Raw genomic sequence first — 15126 nt, 5'->3', positions numbered from 1 at the left:
GAAACATTTTTGCCCTGCTCTTTGGCCAAAAAAGGCTCCCAGAGCATCTTACAAAGATCAGTAATAAGACAGTCTCTCTGCTCAGGCTTGCAATCTAAAAGACATAACAAAAACGGAAAAGGTATTGTGAGGGACAAGGAAAAAAGCAAACTCAGGAACTATTCGTAGTCACGAAGTTCTTGTAATGACCAGCTGCAATAGACACAGTTCAAGGAGAAGGAAGAGCCAAAATTTGCTGGTCTTTCAGCGGAGCTGATTGGAATGGTTTTGCTCACTCCCCTTCTTTCCCTTGACTTAACCAGATGGAATGGCAATGGCAATGTGACGCTTGATAGAGGGAGGAGCCTGATAAAGCTGGCTTCTTAGCACAGCAGATAGCAGCCCTGTTTCACTACTCTCACTCGCCTCTGCCTGATGTAATGGCTGCTGCCAGGTCACATACTGCATTTTGCACATTCTTATCCATGCTGTTCTACCTACTATGTTCCAGAAAAACTTTAAAGGTAGTAATGTGTTTTGTTAATAGTACCAGTGTTTTCTTGATTATTCTTTTCAGAACGGGAAAAGATGCTTTTGGGGGCAAAGGTTTTGTGGATCATAAAGTCTCATAAAGATTAAGGTCTTACAAGTGATTTGAAGAGAGTGATGTGATCATACAAAATCATATGTTTGTATTTAACTTTGTGGGAAAGATGTAAACCATCTTCAGTGAAAAACTATTGATTTATCTTTCCAAGCAGCTATCCGAGTTGCTCTCGTGCTTTTTGGTGTGTGTGTTTGGTGTATATTTAACCCTTTGTGCGACTTTCAGCTATTCTGGACAGTTGAAAAGTAGAAAACATTGCATGGTCCCTGAAAATGATTTCCACCATAAGGACCCACCCACCAGGAATGCAGTACCTGCAACAGTGCAAAATGGGCCAGGTGGAGCTGCGCTGCCTCCTTCGCTCACAATAAATGCAGCTAAACTGGAAGAAAGCACTGCTGAGGAGACTGGTACGGCGTTTGCAAATACACACACACACACACACACACACACACACTGTATAGATGGGGGGAATTCATATTGCTGTTTTCATAGTCAAAAAACACATACAAAAGGCCAGTTCACACATGCATATACAGTACTATGCAAAAGTCTTAGGCCACCATTATATTTGTTGTTTTAGCAATGGTATAATGACCATATATAATTATTTCTCAGTCTCTTCATTAGAATGCAACCAGAAAATACAGAAAATTTGTATGCAGTATTCAACAATAGAAAAAAATCAGAAAAAAACAGCTTCCATAAGCTAAAGTGGCAAGTATTTAGTGTGATCTCCCCTTACACTAGAGTAACAGCAGGCGCCTGGCCAGGAATGGTCTTTGTGGAAGGGTAGCAGCCAAGAAACCACTTTTGCAGAAGGGGAACAGGGTGAAAAAGCTAGGATATGCTAAAGCTCACAAAGATTAGAATGAGGATAAGTGGAAAAGAGTATTATGGAGTGATGAATCCAACTTTGAAATTTTGGGGTCCAATCGTCGACAATATGTGAGAAGAGTTGGAGAGAGATAGACGAATGAGTGCTTGAGGCCTTCAGTGAAACATGGTGGAGGGTCTGTCCTGGTTTGGGGCTGCATTTCTGCTAGTGGTGTTGGCGATCTTGTCTGTATTGATGGGATCATGAATGCTGAAAAGTACAGACAGGTTTTAATTCATCATGCCATTCCTTCTGGAAAGCGTCTGATTGGGAATGGTTTATTTTTCAGCATGATAACGATCCGAAGCACACTGCTAATGCAGTGAAATCATATTTAGCCAGGAAAACAGCTGATAAAACACTGACAGTCATGGACTGGCCTCCACAGAGTCCAGACCTGAATATTATAGAGACAGTATGGGATTACCTGGACAGAGAAATAAATAAAAGACAACCTACATCTAAAGAAGAACTCTGGGAAGTGCTGAAAGAAGCCTGGTATAATATACCAGAAGATTACTTCAGAAAACTTCAGGACAGTCTCCCCAAAAGAGTTCAAGATGTGTTTAGAGCCAAGGGAGGTCACACTAAATACTGACTTTTGCCTGTACATATTTCCTGTATTTTCTGTTTGTATCTTATTACAGAGACCGAAAAATAATTATGGATGGTCATTAAAACTTTGCTAAAACAACAAAGCTGGTGGTGGCCTAAGACTTTTGCACAGTACTGTATATCTCTAGATTACTAGTTGACCGCGGTGGCTTAGTGGTTAAGACGCTGAACTGCAGACTGGAGGGTCGGCAGGTCAGCAGTTCGAGACCCGAGTGCTGCGTGACGGAGTGAGCTCCCGTCTTCAGTCCCAGCTCCTGCCAACCTAGCAGTTCGAAAGCAAGAAATTGCAAGTAGATAAATAGGTACCGCCTTGGCAGGAAAGGTAACAGTGTTCCGTGCACCTCGGTGTTCAGTCATGCTGGCCACATGACCACGGAAGCGTCTTCGGACAGCGCTGGCTCTTCGGCTTAGAAACGGGGATGAGCACCGCACCCTAGAGTCGGACACGACTGGTTGGGGACACCTTTACCTTTTTTTACTGAACAACTGATGACTTAGAACTGAATGACTGGGTTCACACAACATGCTAGCCCACCCAATGTGGGTTATTGTTGAACCATGGGTTATCATGTTGTCTGAACACAGTGCTTTTTCCGCGGAGTGGGTTATCATGTTGTTTGAATGCAGCGAGTTTTCTTTAGGGTTCCTCTTTAACCATGCAGTGTGGATTGTTAACCACCCTGACAAACCCAACAACAAGCCATGGGTTCTCAAGGCCGCTTGTTTGAGAAAAATAAACCACACTGTATAGTTAACAAGCTACCCTGCAGAAAACACACTGCATTCAGACAACACATAAGAACATAAGAGCCATGCTGGATCAGACCAATGGTCCATCTAGTCCAGCATTCTGTTCACACAGTGGCCAACCAGCTGTCGAACGGAAACCCACAAGCAGGGCATGAGCGCAACAGCACCTTCCCAACCATGTTCCCCAGCAACTGGTATACATAGGCTCACTGCCTCTGGTACTGAAGGTAGCACTTAGTCATCAGGAGTAGTAGCCATTGATAGCCTTTTCCTCCAGGAATTTGTCTAACCCCCTTTTAAAGCTATCCAAACTGGTGGCCATCACTACTTCCTGTGGTAGCAAGTTCCATAGTTTAACTCTGCACTGTGTGAAGAAGTCCTTCCTTTTATCTGTCCTGAATCTCCCACCAGTCAGCTTCATGGGATGACCTCAGTTTGTAGTATTCTGAGAGAGGGCGAAAAATGTCTCCCTATCCACATTCTCCACACCATGCATAATTTTATAGACCTCTATCATGTCTCTCCTTACCCTCCTTTTTTCCAAGCTAAATAATCCCAGTTGTTGTAACCTTCTTTCATAGGGGAGATGCTCCAGCCCCATGATTATTTTAGTTGCCCTTTTCTGCACCAACACGATAACTCATCCTGCAGAAAATGTGCTGCGTTCAGACAGCACAATAACCCATGATGGGGTACCATTTTGTATGAACCCTGTCATTGTGTAAACTGAATCCATTGAGATGAAGTGAGTTAATAGTGAAAGCTCATTCACATGTACAGACCTGGTCCTGGTCTTTAATCTTGCACATGTATGTGTGAACCAGCCCTAAACCTTATGCAGTTCAGTATTAACAAGAAGGGAAAGCTGTCTGCATGTGCTATACATTATACATTGTATACATTCATCATTTAAAATGTTGGCTTTTGTTTTTGTGACAAGCTTTAGAGTGAGGCTTCAATCCTATGCATACTTAGCTGGAAGTAAGTCCCATTGAGCTCAGTGAGACTTAATTCTGAGGAGCCATACATAGGATTGTGCTATCAGCATTCGTATTAGTTCTTTCTGAACATAACTACAATATGATTAAATAATCTGAGGTTATTCTGAATAGTGTCCACACTATGATTTTTCGTTATTGGCAAGTAAAGTCTTGATCAGTGTCCTTGCTCATGAAAATAAATGTGATTTATTGTATATTTAAATAGAATAATTGTTTTTGAAGTCTTTACATGCCACTTAGCCAATGTCAGTATCTTTTCTTTTGTATGTGAAATAACAGATAAATTAAAGGAGAAATCTCAGGGTGCTGTTAAAGTGATTAATAAAGCTGCCAATGCAGCACCAAAGTTGACCACAAGCAATGGAAACAGCGCTTCTAACAGGTGAATACCGGCCACCATTCTCTCTTTAGAATGCAAGTTACATTGGGAAAGGACCTGTCCATTCATAGTGGGATATCCTGAAGATAAAAAGTCTGGGGTGGGTGGGAACAGATAGTTCTCTTTTTGGTACCTTCTATCAAGTCAATAGAGGAATAGGAAAATGACATTGTATGTACTACTAATGAAGAAATGGGAGGGCATTCAGTTACACTGATTCGTGGCCCAATTAAGACGGTCATGGACTTGGATCAATGAGGAGAGTTATAGTTTCTCAAAACTATCTGAAAAAAATAATTGATAGTGCCATGAGGTTAAGCTACAAGATAGCTAGATTTTTTTTTCTCCCCTGTAGTGTTGAAAGTGAAATTGGATTTTCTAGAACTGCATTTCTGCTTAACATTTGCAGGCAGAACATGATTCTCCTGTCATGGGACTTGCCTCCAGCTCAAGAAGCAGCACTTCACAACACTAATGTCTCGTTCAGCTTGAGGGAGGGGGTGGAAGGCAGTCTTGTCTTGGCAGAAGCTAGTCATGGATTACAATCACTGGAGCTAACACACAGGCCAGGAACACTGCTCCTCTTATCCTGGACTGGGAACAGGGAACAGTGGTGTGTTTATGAGTGCCATTCCTTGTCACTGGTAGCCCACTTTTCTGCCAGAAACACCAGCCATTCCAGAAAAACATTAATCGCTGTTCCTCCATTTAAATTTAGAAAGTGAGAGGATACTTTTCTCATTGTTTACTACTTTGGGGACTGTGAACTTCGAAGGGGTTTTACAGTCTTAAAAGGGGGTTTAGAAAGTCAAGCTACAGTTTGATATTTGGTTCCTTTTATTCCATGCAGCAAAGTTATAAAAGAAAAAGAGGACAAAGAAAAATGTGGGAAGGAAAAAGAGAAGGAGAAAAAAGAGAAGACTCCAGCTGCCACTCCTGAGGCCAAAGCACTTGGAAAGGATGGGAAAGATAAACCAAAGGAAGAGCGGGCAAACAAAGAAGATAAACCAAGAGATACCAAGGAAAAGACACCTAAGTCTGATAAAGAGAAGGAAAAAACCAAGAGAGAAGAGAAATCGTCGAAGGATGAAAAATCCAAGATTATCGTGACCAACGCCGAGTCAAAGTCCACTGCAGAAAAGGAGAAAGAGAAGGAACCATCCAGAGAGAGAGATGTAACCAAGGATATGAAATCCAAGGAAAACATTAGAGGAGGAGGTGGAGAGAAGACACCAGTTGCTGGGTCCTTGAAGTCACCTGTTCCCCGATCAGAAACATCCGATTCTGAAAGGGGTAGGTTTTATCTCCTCCTTGTATTTTTTTTCCTGCTTATTTAAAGAGGGTGTATAGCTGGGTGGAGGATGCATTTTTGTTATGGGAACTGCATGCCCGCTTACAATTTAAGGAGTTACTTGTTTCTTGGGACTATTCAGAAAGTTGAGAGGCCAGCAGAGTATCTAGATGGGACAAGGATTTCCAGTGCTGATGATCTGACTCATATCCGTTTTAATGGTTTCATAACTTATTTTCTCTCTCTCTCTCTCTCTCTTCCAGAACAAAAACGTCGCAAAGTTGATACCCATTCTTCTCCATCACATTCCTCAACAGTAAAGGTTAGTATAGCCTGAGGAAGGCAGCGCCTATGTTTAGGCTCTCGTGTTTGGAATGCCAGTGTCCGACTTCCGTCAAGTATTGTGCCAAGTGGAGCCATTGGAGGTTTTATATTGCATTAGAAAATGCATTCCTTTTCTTGGTTGGTGGACTCTTTTTCATATTAAAAATAATTTTTTAAAAATATATTTTTTAACATTAGAAAACGAAATTAAAGCTTCAAGGACCTAGCACAAATGTAAATAGAGTTTGGAAGTGTCAAGATTTTTTTTTTTAAATCCAAAAGTGCCTCACTGTTTTTAAACAGTCAGATATATTTTTTTGGAGTGCAGTGGTAGCTACAAGCAAACGAGTCTCTTGCAGCAAGCAGAGAGGAGCGTATTTTTCTGCATTAATACGGAAGAATCTGTAGCGCTGAAGAGTTCCTGGAAGATTATGGGATACACGATACCTCTGAATTCATTCATCTTGATGAGCATCATACCGATGTGTGCCTTCCAAGGAGGAGCCTTGAAAAGGAGTTCCGTTTAAAAAAAAAAAAGTCTCCTTGGTGATCAGTCCTCCTGTAGTTGTGTAAATTCAGTGAGCAGGCAGCTTCTGTTGCACCTTCCCTGCGAGGTTTGTTTATATTCCAGTGGGTTCCCACCCCGTTGAGCTCTGCGTTACGCTTAAACCAGATGCGGCAGCCAAAACCTTCCACCCAGCAAAGAGAAAACCCCCAGCAGTCGAGCGCAGCACAAAACCATGGCTGTAGCCTCCTTGAAGACTCAGGGTAGCAATTCCTTGCTCCATGTTTATATTTTTTATTTCTAAACCATCTAAGCTCATGGAATCTTTGAGTTTGCAGTACGTTGAAGCTTTAAAACTGTAAGTTACCAATACTTTGTCAGAGCAGTGGGGTGGAATACGTGGGGGTGTCGCCACCTTGCCAACATTTAAAAGAACTTTCTCTGTCTTAAGAAGTTGGCTTAAGGCATAGAGCAGCTGGCTAGAGAAGTAAAATTGCATTATTGTTTTTGAGGAATAGTTGATAATTGGGTTGCAGTTCTCCATGTGCTTGCTTGAGAGCAAGTCCCGCCGACTTTGTTCTGTGCAGGTGTGTGGCAGAGAAAGACTGCAGTATTCATTTATAATCTGATACTGTTTTTACATATTTTTTTAAAAAATACTTTATAGTATTAAAGGGAAGGCAATCCACGCACTTAATGTTAAGTTAGAGAGATATTTTTCCCCTAGTTGGATAGTTGGGCTAGAAGCATAATTTCTTTTAAAAAAAAAGTTTGTGACTTAGGGTGGGTTTTATGGGTTTTGTTTTTTGTTTTAAAAGATCTATTTAGGAACACATTTGTTTCGTAGCTAATTTGCTTTATATGATTAGCACAGGTGTGTGCATATGACTGTTTTGAGAAGTATTAATACCAGATTTATTCCCAGAAGGAGTAGCTGTTTTTTGTTTCGAGGGTATACGCCCCTGCTTTCCCAAGTTCCCGTGGTTTCTGAGAACTATGCGAGCTCATGTGTCGTCTCCGTTCATTTTCTACAGGACAACATCAGCGAACTCAAGGATTCTTCGGCAAAGGTTTGAATCTCTCAGTCACCCACAGAAAATACAAACACTGTCTTTTGTACACTTGCAGCAGGTCACGTTGCAAGGGTTAGTCATGATATGTTAGGAAAGCGGGAGGTATTTTAAGCAGTGTGTGTGCATTAGTAATGCATAACCAGTTGTAGCAACGGGATGCTCTTTATTAATGTGATGCTGCTGATTTTCAAGCAGTGGAAATTTGGAATCCTGGGTTTCCTGTGAATCTTACAGGGAGTTCTTCAAGGAGAGGATCAGTTATGGCAGATAAGCTTCCTTGAAAGACAACTTACTAGCCACTGCTGATCTTCCCCTGCAGTGTGCGCTTGTATTGAATGTTGCATTGTTCAAGGTCCCGCTGTCAGTTCAAACAGGACAACAGTGGGGCCTGTCAGTCCTCCACAGGAACTAACTTGCCAGTCCCCCTAGAAGAGGGTAGGGGAACCTGTAGCCCTCCAGATAATGAAGTACAACTCCAATCATCTTCAAATGCTATCTGGGGCTGATGGGAGGTTGAGTCCAATAACATCTGGAGGGACATGCATTGTCCACTGCTGCTGTAGAACATACCCTGGAATTCTCTCTGTGGCAGATGCCTGGGGGTTCTTCAGCGGCCAGTTTGATGTGGAAAGGATTCTCTGAAAACAAAAGTCTGAAAACCATCTAAGCAACCAGGGAGGCACTAATTGCTTGCTTGTGCTTTCCAGAGCCATCTGGCTAGCTGCTGTTGGAAAAAGAATACTGGACTACATGGACCCTTGGTCTGATCTAGCATTTTATTGGACCTCTGAATGATAGCATCCTAAATCTGTCCAAATTACACTTATGGCTCTGCAATATATTCATTTCATAGCTTTTAAAATATCGCTTTTGCATAAAGGAAGCAGCATTTAGGTTGTATATAAAACACCTGCACTTGCACACACTTTTCTGTGGCCTTCCTCAGCTGCCAACTATGTGACAAATATTTTTCTTCTATTTTCACTGGGATCCAGTTGGAAAATAACTTACCTCTAAAGGAATGCAGCATTTATTCCTTTGTGCAAGCAACCGGTCCGTCCACATGCGCCAGCTGAAACGTCTGTGCAGTCTTCAAGGAAAGCCCTTCACAGGGCAAGTTTACAGCAGTCTAGAGTCTTCACAGAGACATGGTTCTGAATTAGAAAGATAGGGTTGCAGCTGTTTACCACATGGAGTTGGTGAAAAGCAGACATTGCCACTGGTCTAGTCTAAAAATGTGGGCAGAACTGGCTGATCCAGGAGCACCTAAAAGCTGAGAATGCTGAACTTGGTGATTCCCTAATCTTCGGCCAAGCAAAAGTACTAGTGGGGATACAACCCCTCCTGTATCCAGTTCCTGACTACAGATAAACTCTGGGCAAGTACCAAGACAAGAGGGGATCTGGATCTAATAGGGAAGAGCTAGGTATCATCATTGTGCTGAGCGCATTGAACTCCAAATGATCTCATCACGCAGCTTCAGACACATACTGAAATGATTTATGGAGTTTGCTGCTACAAGATGTGATGAGAGCCACTGGCTTAGATGACGATAAGGGATTAGACAGCTTCATGGAGGATAGGCCTATCAGTCGGTGTTCAGGCATGATGGCTACATGGACCTTCAAGTTCAGAGGCAACATGCCACTGACGACCAGTTGCTGGGGAACAAGAGCAGGAGAGGTCTACTGCTTTGTGTTCTGCCTGTGGGCTTCCCAGAAGCATCTAACTGGCCAGTGGGGGAAGCATGATGCTACCTTTGGTTTGATCCAGCAGGGCTGCTCTTATGTTCTCAAAACAATGGGGAATGCACCGATTTCTGAATGACAAATCATGATGAGGTAATACTGGGGCCACATTTATGTTTTCATTCGGAGAAGGCAAAGTGGTTTGGGAATAGATTCATAGGTCTTCTTTTAGATGTCTAAGATAAACTTGCAAAAAAAGCAGTGTTACTGGTGTTCATACATCAGAATAACCAAATATAATAGGTTTTCCTGGGGGATAATCACATCTGGTTAGAAATAGTGGGGAAGGGTGGATAGTGTTCTCCCTGGGCAGCTCCCATGGGCAATGCTACTTTGAGTGGGAAACACTCAAGTTGGGGAAAATACAGAATATGAAGGCTAAACTAGACAGATGCAGAAGATACTTAACAGGATTTCCCACTTTTTAAAAAGGTTAAAAGCAGATGTAAGGAGGGGATGGATTGGGACTGCACAGCTGGGTAAGGGAGATTTTCCTAATGCCTTGTTTCTAATTTAATTCCCCCTTCCTCTGAAGCTGCTTTTTGCCCTCCAGTGGAAAACATGTAGGTGCTTGGGCAATTTAAATAGGGAAAATGGCACTGTGTGTGTCTTTAATGCCCTCCCCAACTTGCATTGTGACTCTGATCAGATTTGCCTACCCCCTTCCTATGACTGCTTTTATTTTATTCATTTTTAATGTGGGAGAGGCTGATCACAGATCTCCCACATCATGTCTAGCTTGGCCTTAATTCTCTCTTAAATTGTGACTTGGGGTTTTGCCCCATTCCTCTATTAAGTACTATGTAAAAGTAATTTTAAATAAGGAACTAATTAATACACAATGATAAAGTCCGTCATGAACTTGTGTTCTTTCCAAAAGGTCTTCACTACAAAAAACTTTTCATAATTTGCAAAAGGAAAAAAGTCATGAATATTTTACTGAGGCTATTGTAGATGATTTTATAAGCTACTCATGCTACTATATACACTAAAGAAAATTCAGAGCACTTAGTTAAAAAATTGTCTCCATACAATTTTCCAGAGTCAGATGTCTTCCTTGTCTCTGAACCCTAGTTATTTCATATAACTTCTAGTAATGAAGTCATGATAGTGTTCAGCTTTCTACTCCTGTTTGAAAGGGGCTTCATGAGCTTTTAAAAAAGCATATGAAGTCTGAGCTGTTGTTTTTTATTATTATTTAAATAGATCACAAGTAATACTTAATTTGGCGGAACTCTATATTCTGAGTATGCTTGAATACCAGTTTAAGTCTTACGATCTTACTGAAATTCAGGATGCCCATATAGCAATATGTCATAGTACTATTTTGAATAGATGTTTGCTTTTTATGAAAACAATTTTTGCATCTTTACTTCTTTTTTGTGATATTGAAGGAGTTTTCAAAGCAGTATGTAAGGAATAGCTGAGGGACCTTCAGACCTTTAGGAATATATCATATTTGAGGATTTGGGTGCAACAAATAAATTATTTTAATGTACCACCTCTAGAAAGATGCATCAATCTTTGATCATGTTTCCTTAATTTAACAGCACTACATTAACCACTCCACTCCAACCCTTTCCAAGAGTAAGGAGAGAGAAGTGGACAAGAAAGATTTGGACAAGTCAAGGGAACGATCCAGAGAGAGAGAGAAGAAAGATGAAAAGGAAAGGAAAGATCGAAAAAGGGTTTGTGGTTTTTACTTATTAGTTTAAATCTGGGTTTTTTAAATTATTATTCTGAGCCTCTCTAAAGAAAAAGGTGTTTGAACGGTTGCTTTTGTTTTCATTAAAAAAAAACAACCCAAGCAGAATGTTACTAGGATCTGTGATGCAAATAGGAAGTTCAAAGGAAGAAACAGCTTTAACAGTTCAGCTGTCTTTAAGCAACATATTTAAATTATTTTATTATTTTAGAAATCTATGTATGTTAAATGTGTTAATGTTGTATCCAACCAGGATCATTCAAATAGTGACCGGGAAGTTCCCCAGGATTCAACCAAGCGTCGGAAAGAGGAAAATGGAACAAGTATGTTGTCGCCTGCTTTTTCTCTAACACAGATCCTAACAATGTCTCACTGTTGCCATGTGTGTTTACATCATTTGTGGGTTTTTTCCAGCTGGTTCTTCCAAACATAATAAGAGTGAAAGCCCTTCCGATTCTCCTCGGTCTAATGAGAAAGAAAAGGAGAAAAACAAATCAAAATCTTCAAGCAAAGAAAAAGGAGATTCAATTAAAGTTGAAAAGATGGAGAAAAGCTCTTCAGGGAGCAAAAAGGCAAGATGGCCATTTCTACCACTTCATTGTGTCTAGCAAAATACTTACATGTTCTTGATCAAGTTCTAATTGGACATCTGGTACCATGTGAAGTTCAATTCCCCCTGAAATACTGTATGTGGTGTTTGATGTATAAGGTTAGAATTAATAGCTTTTAAAATATACATTCAGTATATTTTAATGTATGAAGTAGAACATAAGAAAAAGAAATTTTGTTCAGGAAGAGTAAATCCCTAATTTGTTTTCAGAATACTCTGACCCATCACTCTGTGTATGTACAAGTTGTTATTTTTCCTCTTATTTTAATTCACTTTGTCTAGGAATCCAGACATGATAAGGAGAAAACAGAGAAAAAAGAGAAACGGGACAGTACTGGGGGAAAAGAAGAAAAGAAACAATATCCTTTCACTAGTCTTGAAGTACGATTGCTTTTTAAGAAATACATTAAAACAATTTCCCTTAATCTTTATTCTACTCATAAATCTTCAGACAAGCACAGATAATGAACGGTGTTCTGACCAAGGTAAGAATAACAAAGAACATCTGTTATTGAGCATATTAAAATTATAATAAACACAACTTTTTGATGTACTTTTCTTTGGATGTGGAGAAAGACACTTATAAAATTGCTTATGCTGAGATTGCAATTTGAAGCAATTACTGTTCACCGTAAGCAAGTAGTGACTATAGTTATGGACCTGTTCAAATTAGCATTGCTGCTATTAGGAAATCAGAGCAGGACAGACAGTGGTTTCAAGGAGATGCCAGATGCAGATGAACTCAACATTGCACCAGGTTATACAGTACATTCTTTCCAGGGAAAGTATGTGAGTGGGGTGGGCTCTAGGGCAAGGATGCTCAAGAGCCCAAGGATCGCTCCGAAATATTTGCACAAAGAGGACCAGAGAGGTTCTGGAAATAAAAACAAAATAAGTAACATTCTCTTTTGAGCCTTCAGTCTAGTTCATTGGAACCTTTTCTTGGGTTATTAAGCAACTTCACTGCTTGGGTACAAAGATACCTTTCAAGGAGCAATGTACATAAATTCACTTGCCTGTGTCATGTATTGCTTTCCAGCACTCAACTGCAGCTAATGAGCCTTGGATTTTGTTCTTCACCACTGGGCATGAGATGGTATATCCAAAGTGTTGCCTGCAGGTTACTTACAGGGCCAAAGTAGATATGACAATAAATGTGTGACTGCCACTAAGTCATTGCTGATTTTTCTAGTCCCGCCCTCCCCTTTCATAACATTTAGTAGACCTTACCTTGTATCATGATGCCTTACCACATTCTGAGTTTCCCCACTCCTCCTGCTATCAGCAGCTGAAGATGTGGACAAAGCACAAGTAGGCACAGAATGTTTTAATATCACTACACAAGGGAAGTTACAGACACGTAGGGGAAACTGTGCTGAACGTTGCTGGTGGTAGCTATGTTGATGATGTCAACTGAAGTTTTTAGCTACCCTAAGTCCAGCTGCTGTTATATCATACTGGCATAAAGAGTGTAACTGGACTCTTACTATTGCTTGATAGAGAACTATTGCAAAACACTTTAAAGGTATACTAATATCAGACTAAATATTTTGAGTATTACTGATTTAAAGAATATGGTCATATCTCGATAAAGAGTCTCAAGGATTAATATTCAGAGCTTCATCAGTCAATGTCTTCTAGCTTCTAAGCATTTACCGTGCACCCTCTAGTCATTTTTAGTTTTATCTTTTCAGCTATGAAGACTAAAATCTTAACAAAAATTCCATGCCATCCAAAACTGCCTTTTAGACCGTAGTGCTATAACTGTGGGTTTGGCTTCATTAACATAAATCATCTTTACTCCACCAGGATTGACAAGTTAACGTGTAGCAAAACCAACAGAGAGACCTGTAGTATTTTTAAAGATCAACAAATGAAATGTGGCATGTATGTTTGTGGATCAGAGCCCACACTGCATCCTGATAGAAATGTAGTTTAAACAGGTGTACCTCTGTAATGAGATAGATCAATATTGAAACGACTGTATCATGAATTTGTATTTAAATCAAAAGATAGTGTTATTCATGCTAATTCATTAAAATATTGCGAAAAGGTTGACCAGTCCTAATGCAAAGTCAGCATGTTCAAACGCCAAGGCTAACCTTTCTCCTTCAGCGAGCTATGTTGCTCCCAGGTATTTTGTAAGTGTTAGAACAGTGTTTAGCACATACATTTTATAAGGAGACAGGAAAATATCCTTTCAGAGTTAATTCTTCTTTAATCCATCTTCCGAATTTCAGGATACTGATCATTTTACATCTTAATTTTTTTGTAGCAAATGATGGTCCTCTCAGATTAATTCATACCGAATAATTTATTCAGTTATTATTATTCAGTTTTGGTTCAAGTAACTCTTTTCCTTGCTCACCACAGCTCCTTTGCTTTCTAATTTTGACTGTGCGCCAATTTTGCTCTTGTGCCACCTCTAATTTTGACCTTATTCCATGTCTTGATTGTAACTACACAAGGGTACATTTGTGCCCTTGGTGCTGCATAGATTTACAGATCATGGCAGTGCAGTACTGCACCACTGCAAGAGAACTTGGCAAGATCCTCTCCTGCTTGTCTGGTGCTGTGGGAGAGATAGGATCACGCTATGAGACATGTGAAGCCCAGTTTGACACTGCATTAAATACACTTGAATTGTGCTTTTTGTTTATCTACGTATGGGCTCTTTGGGCCATTCTGCTTAGTTCTAGTTGCAGTCCTTGATCGTCTCAGCTCCTGATCCTTTATATTTAATTGTCCTGATGTTCTTCCTTTTAGGCAAGGTTGAAATGGGAAGATATCGAGATCTGACCAGAAATGTATTTTCCGGAATATAGATTGCACAGAATATTGTGAATGAAGAGGACCCATCTGCATCTCCTTTAAATTATTCAGTTCTCTGCTTTATTTCCCTCCCATTGCTGAAGATTTGATTGTTGAGTTGTACATTACTGTATTTTTAACTTGTCGCTTAGTTTCTTAAAACATTTATTTTCAGTACCTGGCTGAAAGTGTTACATGTTCCATATTTTTAGCACAATGTGCTGCAAACAGTTGCCATCGTGCAAATGAGGTTTTCATGTGTACAGAGTTCCACCTTAGGTTATCAAAATACTGCCTGAGTTTAGTAATCCTTTTCAATTGGAAATGCATTATTTTAGGTGTTTGAAAACCAACAAATAAACAGTTATTGAACCTTTGGAATTTACCTCATTTAAAATCCAGTTTTTATTTATTGTTTTTAATATCAATAACTAAAACCAAGTGGGAGCACTGTTTTCACACAATGCTTAGGAATTATTTGTATATTATGTGCACAACATTGACGTGTTAAAAAAAAAAAAAAGCAAACAAATCCCCACCCCCACTACACTCTGTCGTTCTTCACTACACCTTATGTTTGTCATAATGTTTTTAGAGAAATTGGGAAATACTTTCTTCCAAACAAAAAAATTAGGTTTCAATATTACAGCTACAGGAGCTTTGTATTGCTGGACTTTAGTCAAAACGTTTCACAATGACATTTTTAAAAAAGGAAAACAAATTTTTTTATCTGATGAATTCTACCAGTGTAACCTTTTTTCTAAATAAACAATAGTTTTCTCAATGGGTCGTAAATCATTGTGTGTGTTGCTTTTTCAGGTGGTTTATGTGCTGAAATTTTAGCTGTCACA

At 39.9% G+C, this 15126-nt stretch overlaps 1 protein-coding gene across 5 annotated transcripts in view; it reads left to right on the top strand.

The window, feature by feature from the left end:
* Positions 1-14824, top strand: part of THOC2 (THO complex subunit 2) — a 59483-nt gene extending 44659 nt beyond the window's left edge. Inside the window, exons 29-40 of one of the 5 annotated variants that reach the window (XR_014784807.1) lie at positions 812-996; positions 4109-4211; positions 5059-5501; positions 5763-5821; positions 7363-7398; positions 8397-9242; positions 10700-10837; positions 11108-11177; positions 11269-11426; positions 11747-11823; positions 11902-11949; positions 14231-14824. Coding sequence is in view for 3 of the 5 variants with exons in the window: in XM_084813795.1 (XP_084669921.1) it covers positions 812-996; positions 4109-4211; positions 5059-5501; positions 5763-5821; positions 7363-7398; positions 10700-10837; positions 11108-11177; positions 11269-11426; positions 11747-11929 (1375 nt within the window). In the remaining 2 variants the exon portion in view is untranslated. Of the gene's footprint in view, positions 1-811; positions 997-4108; positions 4212-5058; positions 5502-5762; positions 5822-7253; positions 7399-8108; positions 8260-8396; positions 9243-10699; positions 10838-11107; positions 11178-11268; positions 11427-11746; positions 11950-14230 lie in introns of those variants that run through there. The other 4 variants (XM_084813797.1, XM_084813795.1, XR_014784808.1 and 1 more) reach the window with 4 other exon arrangements.
* Positions 14825-15126: the final 302 nt, after the last annotated feature.

Source organism: Heloderma suspectum, chromosome 9 (assembly GCF_057233095.1).
Source record: "Heloderma suspectum isolate Gila_16-S chromosome 9, 16-S_ref, whole genome shotgun sequence".
Lineage (NCBI taxonomy): Eukaryota > Metazoa > Chordata > Lepidosauria > Squamata > Helodermatidae > Heloderma > Heloderma suspectum.
This window is presented reverse-complemented; position numbering and strand designations above follow the sequence as displayed.